A 17,895-nucleotide genomic window follows, 5' to 3' on the forward strand; every position below is an offset into this window, starting at 1 on the left:
GTGCTTTAATTAAGCTAGACATCCTGCAATAATGCTTTCTCATTCTTATTTAAATTAATCGAGAGTTTAAAGGTACTATGTCCCTTTTGCAGCCAACCTCAAATTCTGTAGAACTTTGCAGGAATTATGAATATGTCATGTATGTCCTATCTGTGAAATTTAAACGTTGGCAGTGTCCTCATATTCAAATTATGCAAGGAAACCCGTTTACTTGCTAGACTTCACTGTCAGGCACTATTGAGTGACTGACAGGCTTTTTTTCTTATTTGGTAATAACATACAAGAAAAGAGTTGTAAAGGGTACATGAGCATTTGTCTACATCAATAACCCACTTCTTGTGATGGCCAAGATTGAACTGATTGAATCTTTACGCAGCATAAAACGTATGACCATTCGGTACAATTATCTGAAATTCAAGACTATTACTTTTGGGTTCTATCGCCCTAAAGTCGATTTGACAACTAATAGTCATTATTTTCCCACTTGAAGACATTTTCAAGCCCCACCTTTTTTAGGGAAGTTCTAAATAAGTATTATCTTTCAAATGTAGTTGGAATTTAACTTTTTCATTTTTTGGCCTGTAAATGGGACATAGTAACTTTAAGACTACTCTCTCACTTATATGATCACACACACAGAATATGAAACCTGTTGGTAAACCCTTTCTAAGTTTAGCACGTCTTTTACAGATCTACTAGATAGTGGGCGGGCCTCTCATCGACTTCAAAGACGTAATATTATTGTTTGAGCTTGATTTCATGTTACCCATGATGAAAAAAAGAAACAAGCAGGATCAATTTAGGAAAGGTTATGTTAATATGTATTGATAGTCATATAGCACAGAAACAATGTTAGAGACCATAACAGCGGTAGCGGAGCTTTACATCTTTAACATTTGATTTGACTTGCTGCAGGATCCATGTTTTACTTCTCAACCATGGTATTGCCGGTACTGGTGCTCTTTGTATCAGCAGTGCTGGAGGTGACATCATCACGCCTGACTCCCAGTTTGCCCTTCCACATAGCGATAATACGCTTGTTGAAGCCAAAAGCGAGAAGAATGAAGACTCCTTGCAAGGAATTGATAGCAGTGAAGACATACCAAAGCTCTGGGATGTTGGCATATTCACAGACGAAAGCCAAAATCCATGTAAAACCCATGACACCAGACAACTATAAGGGGGAAAAATCATTTTCAAAAATGTGATATCGTCCAATGGAGCCTTGAAAGAATGACAAATAATTGAATCGAAATCTTTATTCAGTTAATGTTCTGTAAACATTAACGGGCATGGGTATAGTTTTAATATAAAAAAGCATTAATATTCCTGTTGTTAATTATCATTATTATTATAATCATTATTGTCATCATTTTTATATTACTACTACTATTTCTTCTGCTACTTATACCTCCACTATAACAATTGTTATTGTTAAGTGTATTACTATCATCATCATAAATTTATTAAGTTTTATTCTCATCATCAAAATCATAATTTGATCTCGTTCAAGATCAGATAATTTGATTTAAAGGGAACCAAAACCTGCATACTAAGTCACTTTTATTGTAAAGTTTAAAAGATTTGAATAAAATCAGTGAAAATTTGAACAAAATCGGGCAAGGAATAAGGAAGTTAGAGCTTTTTTAAATGACTAGTCACAAGAGGGCGGTATTCAATTTGATGACATCATCTGTGGACACCTCTCCATGCCTTTTGTACATAAAATTTCACAATTTTTTCGTTTTCTTCGTATTTATTTGTGTTCTTGATCCGACTTCATAACATGTGAAGTAGAATATCATCTTGCATTCTATATCTTGCTTTCAGGGGAGTAGATTATCTCAATCACAAGAAAGAAGGAAAAACATGAAATTTGATGTACAAAAGGCATGCAGAGTTGTCCACAGATGATGTCATCAAATTGAATACCGCCCTCTAGTGACTAGTCATTTCAAAAAGCTCTAACTTCCTTATTCCTTGCCCGATTTTGTTCAAATTTTCACTGATATTTTTCAAATATCTTAAACTTTACAATAAAAGTAACTTAGAATGGAGGTTTTGGTTCCCTTTAATTACAGGTATTAACCAGTTATTTCTAACAAAAAGTGAGAAAAAAGTTTTGAATAGGAAACCATTTATATGATATTGGCTGCCCTTGAGTGGTATATCAGATACATGTATATTGCATCCAGCTCGCGAATATTGCACGATTCGAAGACGAGTGTAATATTCATGCTAGCTGAATGAAATATATCTGATATACCATGAAAAAAGCCAATGTTATTATTATTATACATGAAATTGAACTACGGTGGAATTTAAAGGATTGAAAAAAATCAATATATAAATTCATAGAGGCTTTCCAATCCAACAGCGTGTCGGCTAGTCTTAAAGCAAAAATTGGCTAATCAAAATAAAAGATGATTCAAGTTTTGAATACTAATTAGTGTTTAAACGCATTGAGTATATTACTTAAAATTTGACTTGGCTAAGTTATATGTCTCAACTCGTATTCAGATCATATCTTTTCATTTTACTTGAGCAAGTCGACTTTAAGGCAAAATACTAACTGATAAGCATTGTGACGTCACATAGTCAATCAAAAATTATCAAAAATAAACGTGTCGCATTAAACAATTGGCTTAAGTCTGTTCGGGACCTGTCTTAAACTTGCGTTAAAATACTTTGCCAAAAGCCTCAACTAAATGCCAAAGTTGACCAAGTATTTTTTTCTAAGCCAAGAACTTAGTAAAATACTCCCATTTCTAACAACAGTATTGAATTGAATCCCGGGCCAGGTATTTTTATTTAGTATTTATTTATTTCTATTAAGTACTCCCCCCCCCCCCCCCCCCCCGTCCATCAAGATACCTAGCGCATTCTTGTGGGACATATCTTCATACTGACCTTGATATAAAGAGACAACTCTTCTTTAGCTTTGGCCAGGGCTGGTCGCTCCTTTAATGCTTTCTCTGCGGCCTTTTTGGTAAGTCTAATCCCGACCACTGTGTCTGTGAACAGGATCGCGTTCAGGAACAGAAGTGCTGCAAGAGGTACACCAAAGGCAAACAGATTCACATTCCCGCTAGACAACCAGCATAGCCCATCATTGCCGTAGTTCAAGTGCAGATTGGTGCAGTCGCACAGGTCAATAACCAGACAAGCACCTACGATCAATGCTGGTATGCCCCAAGCATACAAGGAGTACCAGATGTAGACAATTTGAGATTTGTTGCCGACACGAAATTTAGCATGGGAGCCAAAGGTCCGATTCAGATCTATGGCAAGGGCATTCATCCAGAAAAAAATGGAGAGCCAGAAGAAATGAGTTATGACTGCCAATGCTTTACATAGGCCATCATGTCGGGTACTCACTCCACCCACGAAAATCAATAGAAATGTTAATAGGAGAGTAACAGATAGAGTTAGAACTGATTTCCCAGCCACATTACGAAGCTTAGGAAAAATTAAGTATGTAGTTATGACGATTAGTAGTGACATAATTGACAGGACAGTTCCTACTATGTTCATGATGTCTAGACCAGCAGGTAAGTTACGGCCTTCAGATACAGCTTCTTCTAGGCAATAAACAGCGGAGCCATCTGGATTTATCTGAAACTGATCATGTAAAAGGACATTGTCCATACCAGTGATATGGAGCGATACTTTTGAGTGGTTTGTCACAAACTCAAACTTGCTAGCCTCTAAACTGACATATTTGTCACATACAAGTCTGGTACTGTTTGCACAAATGTCACCTATGCTGAAAACACTCAGAATATATTCCTCCCTTTCTCTAGTAAAGTTAACTCGGAACGGTTGCACGGAGGTTTTGTTGTAATCTGAAAATGTCCAGGAATCATGGGACTCACAGCTCCATCCTGCAGGAACATCAATCAACAGTTCTACCATTGAAAGGTTTCCGAATGAAGGCATGTATAGACAGGACGTTATATTGGTTAATGTATCCAAGGTACCCTGATCGAATTCCATAGGAGATAGAGGCAGGGCAGTAAAGTTCATCTCGGTATCGAAGCACACTTGACAAATTGAACGATAAGGAGTTTCATCACAGTCATCTATCTGAGCCTTGGCAGGGATACAGGACAATTCAGGCAGTGATACAACAGCAGAGAATGTCAGTACGTCCAACGATAATTCAATGATCAAATTGTTCACCGCTGCTGATAGGTATTCAGTGTCCGATGACGTCATATTCATCTCTGTAAGACTAGAATAGAACGACAGGCAGAGTCTTCCCTTTTCTTCTACCGGTACTTGTTCGCATTCTTCTGTTGTGATGTTATATTCAAATCCAGAGAAGCAATAGAGCAGTTGACATGTGCTAGTGAGTGGGTCAAAGGCTTCATTTGTAGCGCATGACGAAGCAACCAACTCTTGGTCGTTGTCAATGAAGTTAAAGTATTGGGCAAATGAAGGAATACCCGTCTGTACCTCTTGTTTAAACTCAACCGATTTGCACAATTCAAGATAGTTTCCACACACATCTATTCCGTTACAATACGCACAGTTTATATTTTGGTAAATGGTCCCATTATGTTCTACAGGTGCAAGAAAAGATGGACACTTCATATGTTCTATGGAACATGAGGTCACATCGACGAGGAAACAAGGCCGAGGTAAGATGTCATTGGGTATATCAGATGGGGGTTCAAGTACACGAGAACAGTATTGGGCAACTAATACTTGAACTGTTGGTTCTCTTGCAATAACTGAGCTACTTCCACTATTTTCAGGTTTTACACCACTGTCATCACATTGCCAATTCCACTGCCATGGCTGAATGCTAATGATTGAAATTCCATGACAAAATGCGCAGTATATGTTCTTGAAATTGCCAATGCTTTCAACAGCGATAGGAGTTTGGAATATTTGCTGGGAAGTTGGTGGGTTCTCACACAAGTGACGAACTATACTATCATCTAGGACATGGGCAGGGCACTTGGAAATAAGATGGTATGACTTGTAGAGCGTTTCATTTCCCAGTACAGCATAATTTGTACCAGATATGGTAACACATGACATATATGGGAGATAATGATCTTCCCAAGCCATCTTCTCAGGTAGAACGTCAGGATTAGGGTATATATATGTTGCTTCCAATGTTCCTGCGGCAGACATCTCTTCAGCATGCTGGCAACAGTCATTGTTTCGAGCGCACTGTGAGTCACATTTACACGGTCGTCCACGCCACTGAATTGCGCAAGAGAAAGAATTAATACGAAGCGGCTCTGGGCAGGTTGGGTCAAGAACATTGGATTGATGTCCGTCATTACATGTCACCGATTCTGTTTTATAGAAAAGATTAATCACAATTATTTATCTGTTTATAAATATTTGTATATAAATTAAGAACACAGATTATATACATAATAAAAATGGGCAATATTGTGTGCTTTCCGATTTAAAGTTAAATTAGCGTTCTTGAGAGGAGGGAAAATGTGTGATTTGTCTTTCTAAATAAAATTACGATTTACAGCAAACTTTGGAATGCGAGGATGTTTTAGTTGAACGAAATAAAGCTTTTTACTTCATGTTTTGTTTTTTATTTAATGGCCTGGCGGCATTGGGAAGCATCGATCGAATTTTGCTGTATATTGCCGGGGCGGTGGGCAAAACATGTGAAATAGGTCTATATGGGGTCGATCTTGCTCAATCTGTAAGGATCCAGTATCAAAATATCAAGGAGTAATACCATGCAGCGCTAACTCCTTGAAAACCGAGTCAGTTGTGGGCAAGGGGAGGGGCAGAATTTTGGATGTTTCCCCGACAAACTCTCAATTGTTTATCTTTTTTAACTTTTATTTCATAGTACATGTACGCATATAAATGTTACCCTTTTCCAGCCCTATTAACCTTGGATCTGATATGGGAACGAGTTTCACTGTTCCAGCTAGCTCCCACATTTATCCGTAGATAAGTTTTGTCCTCATACTTTTTAATGAAATACTGCACTTGCTTATCATTATATACGAATGTGTATATGATCATTCCAGAATGTTAAGATATATCATACTTGAAATAGATAAGCGCTAACACGAAATGTTACCCTCTCATATTCACGATTAAAAGAAATATGTTTCAAAAAACACACTTTCATAATTATTTTATGGGGGTCGTTATAGGCTCCGAAGAATTCTGCCATTTATAAGTCGAACATAGGCCTAGCCACATTCTTGTTTATCTAAATTTCCCTAAAAAATTATTCAAGTATGTTTCAATAAATTGTTAAGATAAGTGCATTGTTTGAGCCGTTGTCGCTATTTTTGTAAGTGCTAACCGGGTGCTAGTCAGGTACGCCCAGGGGCCTACGCAGGGGGGGTGAACCCTCCCCCCTTCAGTTTTTTTATGTGTGTATTTTTGAGCAACCCCCCCCCCTTGTGACCCTTTTATTTATTTATTTTTTTTTTAATTATGCCAATGGCTTACCTAAAAAAGCTGACCTTACCCTCCCCCCCCCCCCCAACGGAACAAAATGTCAAATTTTCAAATTTCGAGACCAAAAAAATAAAATAAAAGTGTCCTCTTACCCTTCCCCCCCCCCCCCCCCCCCCGCTTATTCAGCGGCTGGCTGAGTCGTTGCGAAATTTTCGGCCCGATTTAAAAATGTTACCCCCCCCCCCCCCTTTAAAAAATCCTGCGTACGCTACTGGGTACGCCACTCTATTTAAATATCTTACCTGTGAAATTAGTGACATTCGCGTTTACCATTCTTCTATCAATCGTGAATGGTACGCTGAGAAGCAGCAAGAACACTAAGTGATCCATTGCATGAAATCTATAGTATGAACAAATTATAAAGAGCAATTATAATTATCATAGTTATAGCACATGTATAAAGCGCAGAACCTATACAAATAATATTCTACTGCGATGTAAGAGCTAATATGACATAGGATGATTATGCCCATGCCATTTTAACGAATGTCGTTACAAAGTTGAATTGCTTTGGATATCAAGTAACAAAAATACGTAAAGATTGTTCTTTTCTTCCTCCTCCTTCTTTTTCTTACTTCTTCCTTTTCTTCTTTCTACTTCTTCTTCTTCATTCTTCTTCTTTCGCCTTCTTCTTCCTTCTTCCTCCTCCTTCTTCTTTCGTCTTCCTCCTCCTCCTTCTTCTTCTTCTTATGTGGGAACACCGTGGAATATTGGTAAAAGCCCTTGACTTTCAAATGAGAGGTCCCAGATTCGACCCGTGCACGGTGCTTACATTTTTAGACAGGGTGCCATAGGCTCTCAAGCTAGAGTGCAAGTTTATAATGTGAGAGATATGTGTGTGGTGTGTGTTTTTCACGGGTACCTTAGGCAAGGAGCACTGTCAGTGCCTTAAAAGGACATCACAATGCCTTACAAAGATGTCACACGTGACAATCCACGTTCTCGTCGTGCAAATCTGAAAGTCCCTATAGTTGCATGGGAGAACGACTTCAGCACTGGTCAGGGCAGGACCTTTATGCTGAGTGCATGTGAGAGGAGCTAAGTACGGAAGTTTATAATGGCCAACCAGATGATGAGATGAGAAGACAGGAAGACGAGGCAAAATGACGAGAAGACGTGTTGTTGGAACTCGGTAAGTCGACTTGTTTGAGACATGAAGACAAGATGACGGGTTGTTGAATGTATACAAACTGGATTCCAGGTACTGTCTTTTACTCTTCAAATAACAGGTTAACGGCATACATTGTCACGAGGTCTACAGGAAAGAAACATCTTAAATATGAATCACTTTAGATGCTGCTTGTAAGTGTCGGCTTGCATGGTGATGTAGATATACAGTAGGTTTGCGGGTGCACCATGTGAGAGAGAGAGAGAGAGAGAGAGAGACGGATAGTCAACCTGTTCGAAACGTCGAGCCACTCATCCTCCCCAAGCGCTCTAGTTCTCCTTAGAACTATATGCTAAGAAAGATAACAAACAGTCCTTTACAGGACTACCACACCCCCAAGAAAGATTACTGAGTCAGAGTCCTTTTCAGGACTCCTCAACCCTCTCTCTCTCTCTCACACACACATGGTGCACCCGCAAACCTACTGTATATAAATCACTTTGTAAACAGGTCTATTACTGTCAGCACCCTGTGGGTTTAGCTGACAACTTTTGAAACATAGATTGGAGCTAAAATAGCCGATAGTTATGCTGAGTTGGTATTAATGAAAAACTAGTTGCCTTTCATTTCTCAGGAGTCCAATTTTATTTTTAAAAAAGGGAAAAACACAAACTTTTTAAAAGAAATCTCCGGGTGAAAAATCAAAACCCCTCTTTTTGTTATACAATTCTTGGGCAAGATTTTGTCGGCAAAAAAGTACCCTTTTACAGGAGATTTTAGGAAAACGCATGCCGTCCCCCCGACCCCAGAGTGGAGGGGCCGGGTCAAACCCATCCTAAAATTTAAAGTTGATGATAATGCAGAGTTGATGATAATAGCCCCGAGACCGTAGAAATACTGGCTGGGTTCCAGCGGGGTGCTTGTCTGATCCCGTTGTTCTTAACAGAGGAGAGGAGCTAATAGGTGGAGCTGTTATCTCTTGAAAACTCTCATAATTCTATGACGAGAACATGACAAGGCGGGTAAGGTCGCCTTCAAATAAACACCGTCCTGCACCGGGCAGCAGTGATGCAGAACTTGTAGTTGGCGGAGGATCCAAACCTTGGACAACGGCGGCTACGGGGGAGCAGAGGGCAGGTTGGCATGAACGCTTATGGCTTCTGTACTGCGATGGAAGGATCTGACTGCCCACCATTATTAATTGGTCGCGTTTGTCATCATGAGAGTACAAAATCAACAAATTAAGTGGGTATCGAAAGGTGGAACCCGCAGGCCGGAAGATACGTCAAGAGCTACTAAGGAATAGAGAGAGGTACTGCTCGTAGTACGCTTGCGGGTGATGACGGATCAGGATCGAAGCCTCCTGTAGGAGGTTCTGTTCATAAAGGTCCCATGGTGGAAAGAAACAGCACCCCTCTAAGGAAACCAATCAATGTAGCCACGTGGAACGTGCGTGGTATGTCTGATGGGAAGGTCAAAATGGTTGAGAAGGAGATGGCTTTAAATAATATTAAAGTTTTGGGAATATCTTAATCATGGTGGCTTGGACAAGGCAGATTTACATCAGACGTAGGAAATACAATCATCTTTTCGGGGAAAGAAAGTGGAAGGAAGCGAAGGGGTGTGGGATTCATCATAGAGAAGGCTACAGCTAAATGTGTCTTGGGATACAACCCGATCAACGAGAGAATTATGACTGTGCGATTACAAGGGCATCCTATGAATATCTCCATAATTCAGGTATATGCACCAACAGCAGATGCACCGGAGAAATATATCTCTGATTTCTACGAGATGGTACAAGATGTCGTAGACAGCATTCCTAGGAAAGATTTCCTCATAATATTGGGTGACTGGAATGCCAAGATTGGTAAAAGGTGGGAAAATCTGATTACATTGGCAATTATGGTCTTGGCATCAGAAATGAAAGAGGTGATCGACTGGAAGAATTTTGTGTAGCGAACAACTTCATCATTGTTAACACGTGGTTTGAGCATCACTCCAGAAGACTGTGGACGTGGATGAGTCCGGGAGACAGAGCCAGAAACCAGATAGACTACATCATGGTCAAGAAGAGGTGGCGGACTTCACTACAGAACGTCAAGACAAGACCAAGTGCTGACTGTGGCAGCGATCATCAGCTGCTTGTGGCTAAACTGAGACTAAGACTGAAAGCTCAGAAATGTGATTCAGCTCCCACAAGGTAGGATGTTGAAAATATCCCTTCTCAATTTTCAGTGGAAGTGTAGAAAAAGTTTGAGCTGCTGTTGAGAAACGATGAAGCAGAGCAAACACCGAATGAGCTGTGGGAAGACATGAAAGAAACAGTTGAAAATGCAACAAAGAACCACATCCCAAAGAAAAGGAAGCGGAAACAACCATGAATCTCAAATCAGACTTTCGACATTGCTGGTGACAGGAAGAGAGCAAAAGCAAAACACAATAGAAGAGAATGGTCGAGACTCAACAAGGCAGTTACAAGTAGTTTGAAGGAGGACAAAAGGAAATACATCGAGGGGAAGTGTGAAGACCTAGAGCGTCACAAGAACAACTCCAAGTCAGCATTTGCAATTGTGAAAGAAATCACAAAGAAAAGAATCCTAAGACTGGATGTAATTAATGATGACATAAAATGATGACATAATGATAAAATATTGACGGAAAATGAAGACATCAAGGAAAGATGGGTGCAGTATAGAACCAAGCTGTTTGCTGCACAGGAACAAGTTGACACTCAGTGGGAGGAAAGTGATGAAATGGAGCCCCCTCCATTAAGATCAGAAGTGGAGCTTGTAATGACACAACTGAAGGATGGCAAATCCCCTGGCTTTGACAACTTGACTTCTGGAAGGCTACAGGTGAAGAAGGAAATGACCTGATGTGGCGTCTCTGTTGCAATATCTGAAAAAGTAGGGAGTGGCCTAAGGACTGGTGTGGAGCTGTTTTTATATTATTGCCAAAGAAGGGAGATCTGAAAGAATGTGCAAGTTACCAAAAGATCAGCTTGGTTTGTCATGCAAGCAAAATACTTCTGAAGGTGATTAGCAGAAGAATGAAAATCAAACTGCAAGCCGAGATCTCAGATGAGCAAGCAGGGTTCCGTGAAGGTAGAGGGACAAGAGAACAGATCGTCAACATCAGAAACATAAAAGAGAAATGCAGAGAACACAGACATCCCCTCTATTTGTGCTTTATAGATTATAGCAAAGCATTTGACTGTGTGAGCCACTCTTAATCGTGGAATACAATGGCAAAGATGGGGTTCCCAAGTCACATCATCGAACTGATCAAAAAACTCTATCATGACCAAGAAGCAACAGTGAGAATCAGTACCGCCAATACTGAGTGGTTTGGAATTGGTAGGGGAGTACGTCAAGGATGCATACTGTCTCCGAACCTTTTTAACATTTATTCTGAGGACATTATGAGAAATGCTCTGGAAGGATTCAATAGGGGAGTCCAGTTTGGAGGTAAAAAGATCACGAACCTAAGGTATGCTGACGACACTACTCTCGTTTGCAGCAGCAGAGAAGAGCTGATGGATTTGTTGAATCGCATCAAACAGGCAAGTGAAGAGAAAGACCTTCTTCTAAACACGAAAAATACAAAAATTATGGTTGTCGATAGAGATGATAATAACACTGACTTCACCGTAGCTGGAAATAAGATTGAAGTGGTAAATCGGTTTGAGTACTTGGGTTCAATCATCACTAACAAAGGAGAGAGTACCACAGAGATAAGGAGAAGGATGGCAATGGCGAGATCAACAGTACAGAATATGTCTCACATCTGGAAGAGCCGAGGCCTATCTCTCAGTGTGAAGGTTCGTCTGCTTCAAGCAACTTCTTTCTCTATTGCGACTTACGGGAGTGAGTCCTAGGCCATGACAAAGAATGACAGAAAGAGAGTTAAAACCTTTGAAATGTGGTGCTACAGGAGGCTGTTGCAAGTGTCATGGAAAGATAAAAAGACAAATGTGTGGGTCCTGGAAAAGATTGGAACAGACTTGACCATCAGAAGGGGAATCATGGAAAGAAAACTAAACTATTTTGGGCACATTGTTAGGAGATCTGAAGGTGTTGAGAAGCAAATACTGCAAGGAGCAGTCGAAGGAAAACGGGATAGAGGTCGTCCACCAATATCTTGGACTGATGATATCAAGGAAGTTTCTGGACAAGGAATGAAAGGTGCAACACAAATGGCAGGTGAAAGAGTTGCATGGCGTGCTCTCGTGAAGACCACAGCAGCGCTTTACAGCGCCACCTGAAGTTGATGATGATGATAATGATAATGCAGTTATGGCGCATTTTCCATAACATTATTTTCAAATAAGCTTTACATCATTTATACATACAGTATAATGGAAATTTACGATATACTTATAGCAGGACTAAACACACAGCAACATTCAAATAAATCAATCAATCAAACAAGCCGACCTTTCGAGTTTGACCAACTCGTCATCTTGTCTTCTTGTCCAAATAAGTCGACTTGTCGAGTTTCAACAACTCGTCATCTTGTCTTCTTGTCCCATACAAGTCGACTTGCCGAGTTTCAACAACTCGCCATCTTGTCTTCTTGTCCCAGACTAGTAGACTTGCCGAGTTTCAACAACTCGTCATCTTGTCTTCTTGTCCAAATAAGTCGACTTGTCGAGATTCAACGACTCGTCATCTTGTCTTCTTGTCTCAAACAAGCCGACTTGCCGAGTTTCAACAACTCGTTGTCTTGTCTTCTTGTCCCAAACATGTCGACTTGTCGAGTTTCAACAACTCGTCATCTTGTCTTCTTGTCCCATACAAGTCGACCTGCCGAGCTTCAACAACTCGTCATCTTGTATTCCTTTCCCAAACAAGCCGACTTTCCGAGTTTCAACAACTCGTCATCTTGTCTTCTTGTCCTAAACAAGTAGACTTGCCGAGTTCGAACAACTCGACTTCTCGTCATTTAACCCGTCTTCCCGTCTTCTTATCTCGTCATCTGGTTGGCACTTATAAGCTTCCGTAGCTAAGCTAGGATGCGCAGCATTGATTTTATTTTGGTGCCATCTTGGAAATCAGGGCAAGCAAGCCAGGAGAAGACTCCTCTACAGCTCCTAAATTGTTTTTGAAACCTGTAAGTGACGTTTGTAGTATTCTTTTTCATATCTTTTTCTATGTTTTCTTGTGTATGGTAATTTCTCAATAGAGGGCGTGACCGGGGCGTCGCTAGACCTTTTTCTGTTGGGGGGGGGGGGTGTAGAGGCCACCGATTACCGACAAAACTAGCCACCAATTACCGACAAATATACTCAATGCCAATGTCCCAATGTTTATAAATTTAACGCTATAAACCCGGAGCCGGGGGGCTACACAGATTATACGGTTTATTTCGTCAAGACTAGTCAACATCGAAGCTATATATTTAAAGGGAAAGTCCACCCCCAAAATAAGTTTGTTTCGATAGAGGCAGAATAATAAGAAAATCAGGTGAGTGAAAGTTTGAGCAACTTCTGAATGAAAATAAGAAAGTTATGAATTATTGAAGTTGTGATCAATCAAATACAAATTGGCAACTCTGTGACTTATTATACGAGCTCTCCTTCATTTGCTTTGTGCATAATATTCCATAAAATCATGTTTTCTTCGTTATTGATGACGGAATATATATTTGTTCCTTGCAGGGGGAGTATAGAAACATATTTGCAGTTATTATATTTAGGGTGCATGTATGGTTGAAATTTTTCTTGAGGGAAAATGAAAATTTTAGATTTTTTTAGTACTGAGCAAATGGAAGTTGAGCTCGCATGATACGTCATAGAGTTGCCAATTTGTGTTTGATTGATCACAACTTCAAAAATCCTAACTTCCTTATTTTTAATCGGAATTTGCTCAAACTTTCACTGACTTGTTTCTCTCATTTTTCTACTCCTATTAAAACTAACTTAATTTCAGGGTGGACTTCCCTTTAAATGTGCAACCTGTTTGAGCAATCAATCGGTGTGGCGTGACTGGAAAGAGTGCGGCGCCAGTGCCCCAAAAATCTCGGGTTCGAATCTTGTGATTGCAAATTTTAAACCTCTATTTTCTTTCGCTGACATCATATTAAGTTGACTATAGTATTAGTATTATACGAATTATAGCAAGCGCGTAGATAGTATTTTATTTTAGGGGCGGTAGTAAGCACGAAAAGCGTGCGAATTATTTACAAAGCGCGCGAAGCACGCTCCCTAGGGGAGTTGGTGAAGCGCGGAAGCTTTGACGTTTCGTTAAACTAATAGAGAAATTAAGAAGACGATTCGGTGTACCGTTCGGACTCTTCATCCTTGTCTGAATTCAGTTCCCCCCCCCCTCCCACGCAAAGTGTGGAAGCTTTGACGTTTCATGAAACTATTAGAGAATAAGACAATTCGTTGAACGTTCTCGATTCTTAACCCTTGTCCGAATTCAGTTTCACCCCTCCCGCGCGAAGCGTGGAAGCTTTGAAGTTTCATTTTATTTATTAGAGAAAGAAGACGATTCGTTGTACCGTTCTCGACTCTTAATCCCTGTCTGAATCTAGTTTTTCTCCTCCCAGCTTTGACATTTCATTAAACTATAAGAGAAGAAAGACGATCCGTTGTATCGTTCTCGACTCTTAACCCTTGTCTAAATCCAGGTCCCCCCCCCCCGTAGCAACGCCCCTGGGCATAGGTAGGGAAAGGCTACATAAGTAATGGTGTATAGTGTAGTTAAGTGTATTATGAGAAAGCAAAGTGTGGGAATGTCGTGGTCGAGTGGTTTAAGGCGCTTGACTGGGGATGCGAAGGTCGAGGGTTCGAATCCCGACACGGCACTTAGATCCTTAGGCAAGATATTAACCTGCACTTGCTACTTTCCACCCAGGTGTTCAATGGGTACCCGGTAGGATGCGACCGTCATTGTTGGTCAAACAGTTTTTGAGCGTCATGTAACGCTGGAGTGCTCCCCAGGGAGTGGAGATTGTGCACACAGTGTGTGCGGGCAAGCACTGGATTCAATGACCGGGATAATAGTATATTTGTAAAGCGCTTAAAGTCATTTGTATCAAGCGCTATATAAAAGCTAAATATTATTATTATTATTTTAGTATTTAGAATCATTCATTTTTTGGAGCATTTTTAGGTAGGCTTCACTCACTGTCAGACACTATTGAGTGACTGACTGCTTTTTTACTTCTATGGTAATAACATAAATAAAATGAGCTGTAAAGGGTAGATTAGCATTTGTCTACATCAATAACCCACTGTTTGTAATGGCCAAAATCAAAGTGATTAAATCTTTGCGCAGCATAAAAATACGACCATTCTGTACAATGGTCTGAAAATCAGACTATAACTTACTGGCTCTTAAGTCGATTCGACAACTAATAGTCGTTATTTTCCCAATTAAAGACATTTTCGAGCCCCCCCCCCCCCCCCTTTTTTTTTTTTTTTTTTTTAGGGAAGTTCTAAAATAGTATTTTTTGCAAATACCGTTGGAGTTCTGGTTTTAAAAAAGAAAAAAGAAGAAAATTAATACTCACAGAATCAAACGAAACTTACACTGAATGTTCAAGATTACAAATGAATGTCATTTGCCAAACAATTTAGGTAGAAAATGTATACTGGCTGAGTAATGAGCATAGAAAGATTAGGAAATCAAGGTTAGTAGCCCCGACACCATTTGTGTTGTCCCATATACATCTTTCTGTGTACGGTGCTTGTTACTTTACCTAGACTGGGCCAATTTATTATGATTTTGATGACTCCAGAACTTTGCAGTACACACCAATACTTACATGCTACATGATCAACTTTTCCTGATCCATTCCACACCTTTTCTTTCACAATGCAATCGGATGACAAGAACTCACCTTCATCTTCAACCTTTTCATTTTTTGGCCTGCAAATGGGACATAGTACCTTTAAAGGGCATATTGATTATTGGTGAGCTCACGTCGTAATACATGCAGTCAGGCGCGTACGCAGGGGGGTATTTGGAGGGTTAAACCCCCCCCCCCCCCCTTTGTTATTTTTATGTGTATAAACCCCCCCCCCCCCCCCCCTTTTTTTTTTTTTTTTTTTTAAATAAAAAAATTAATAAAAAAAAAAAATATTCCCATGGCTGACCTAAACAAGGTGACCAGTGATATCAATATTTATCATTATTATGGCATGTCGCAAAATTTAAGGGTATATAGTGATAACCAAAAGCATCGAGAGCAATTAGAACACGTTTCCATCAGTACATCAGTACATAATGCGTCCCTGTTTTCACGAAGTGACGGTAGTGAACAAAAATTGCATTCACTTTGCGTTACGATTTTCCTCACTACTGTCACTTCGTGAAAACAAGGATGGTAAGTGATGACATCATTGGGGAAGCGTCCCTTTTTTTAGGTAAACTGGAAGGAAAACGATGATAAATGATATAGTAAATTACCACCATGATCATGACCATCTAAAATATTCCAGTGTTTTTTACCATGAAATGTCTTAATCGACCAAATGACATGCTTGCACGCAGTCTTGATATCATCACATTAATGTTTGACTTTGTCCAGAGAAATGTGATATTGTCGATCATTCCTTAATTATAATAATCAATATAATTCAAATATGTACCACTTACATTAATGTCAATCTAAAGTTTAAAAAGTTGCTAAACTCAAATGGAAGGCCATAATAAGTATGAAATAAGGAAGAAATTATTACCTTTCGATAATTTCGAGAATCAGCAAAAACAAGACAGTCTAAATGGACATTTCTTAGCGAAATGATGTTTTTTGCTTCGTGTTGGCGGTGAACAGAGTTTAATCGAAATTGCTTTCACTAGTATTTGCGAAAGTATAGCTGGACATTTCTTGTCGTGATGACGTTTTCTTCTTCGTGTTGGCGGTGAACAAAGATTAAACGAAATTGCTTTCACTAGCATTTGCGAAAGTATAGCTGCCAAAGACTAAGTGATGAAGACTTCGATGTGAAAGCTAAAGTCACGATTTCAGGATTATGTTCTTTCATGAACAGGGTCCAATTAATCAAATTCATTGACATCCAATCAGTTCCTCTGAACGAATATATATATGAGCGTGCAAAACAATATTGAAGATATTAACTGGATTTGTTAAAAGAAATCTGGTGAACTCAGTCACATTGGTTCCCGTGATCCTTAAGAGATGTATGACTTTCGAACGGCGATGACTTCCGAAATTATCTTCTTCTTTTTTTAAGTGAGCTTATGGGAGTAATAAATGACTTGGAACGTTCGAGATTGGAGCCCGATCATTTAGCTGACACGACAGCAAAGCGATAACTTTATAGTTGAATCGACGAAAGATCAAGGCTTATTGTCGCCAAAATGAAAGTGTCATAATTATTGCAGAGACTATCACTGCAGCCAATCATCGAAGAGAGAAAGCTAAACAAACAAACAAAACTCAGTGCAAATAATGCAGAAAAGCAACTTCACCGCGCATGACAGAGGAACGAAATCTGGAAGAATAAAAGGTAAGCAAAAGTGATTACAAACACACGGGTGGTTTTATTTAACCAGTACATCAGGTTATGTGCAGATAAGATAAAACGCGACATGCGATTGGTTCCTTCTGGTTTTGACGTGTACTTCCTCAAAAATAGCCCAGATGCCTAAATCGACTATCGAAGAAGAAGAAGAAGAAGAAGAAGAAGAGGAAGAAGGAGAAGGAAAAAAGAAGGAGGAGGTGATGAAGAGGAGGAGGATGAAAAGAAGAGGAGGAGGAGAATGAGGAAAGAGAAAAGAAGAATAAGGAGAAGGAGCAGGAGAAGGGTTAATACGGCCAAAAACAATAATGTTCATAGTTCAGTGAGATTCAAATCTTATCATATATGAGTGAGTGTTAGCTTTTTATTGTTTTCATGCTAACGCAGGAAAACAAACAAAGACATTATTGAAGGGGAATTCAAATATTTAATATGGTTGTTTAAATCTCACTACTTTTCTGTTGTGTAATAATAATATTGGGGCTCGCGAATACTAAGTCGAATAATGAATAGGAGAGAGTTTTATAACGGAGAAGAGTTATTAATAAACTTGGGCGCATTACAGTGTCAATGACATTTCATTAAGCACAAGCTATAGCCATGGTCACTCGGCCGATTTCATCTTTTCCTAATTATGAGGATCTCTCTCTTTCTCTCTCTCTTTTTCCCTCTCTCTCTCTCTCTCTCTCTCTCTCTATATATATATATATATATATATATATATATCTCTCTCTCTACCTCTATCTTTCTAAAGCATGCTCATGCTATCGTCCATGCTTAATATAGTCACGTACGTAACTCAATAACAGGGGTGCAAAATCAATATGCC

General features: G+C 39.5%; 1 protein-coding gene across 1 annotated transcript; it reads right to left on the reverse strand.

The window, feature by feature from the left end:
* Nucleotides 1-512: 512 nt before the first annotated feature.
* Nucleotides 513-4,218, reverse strand: LOC115919758 (probable G-protein coupled receptor Mth-like 3). Its single transcript, XM_030973902.1, has 2 exons — nucleotides 2,911-4,218; nucleotides 513-1,174 (listed from the first exon to the last, which is right to left on the reverse strand). The coding sequence occupies exons 1-2, from the start codon at nucleotides 4,216-4,218 to the stop codon at nucleotides 926-928; spliced, it is 1,557 nt and encodes a 518-aa protein (XP_030829762.1). The 3' UTR covers nucleotides 513-925.
* Nucleotides 4,219-17,895: the final 13,677 nt, after the last annotated feature.

This window comes from Strongylocentrotus purpuratus, unplaced genomic scaffold (genome assembly GCF_000002235.5).
Source record: "Strongylocentrotus purpuratus isolate Spur 01 unplaced genomic scaffold, Spur_5.0 spur5_scaffold_7, whole genome shotgun sequence".
NCBI lineage: Eukaryota > Metazoa > Echinodermata > Echinoidea > Camarodonta > Strongylocentrotidae > Strongylocentrotus > Strongylocentrotus purpuratus.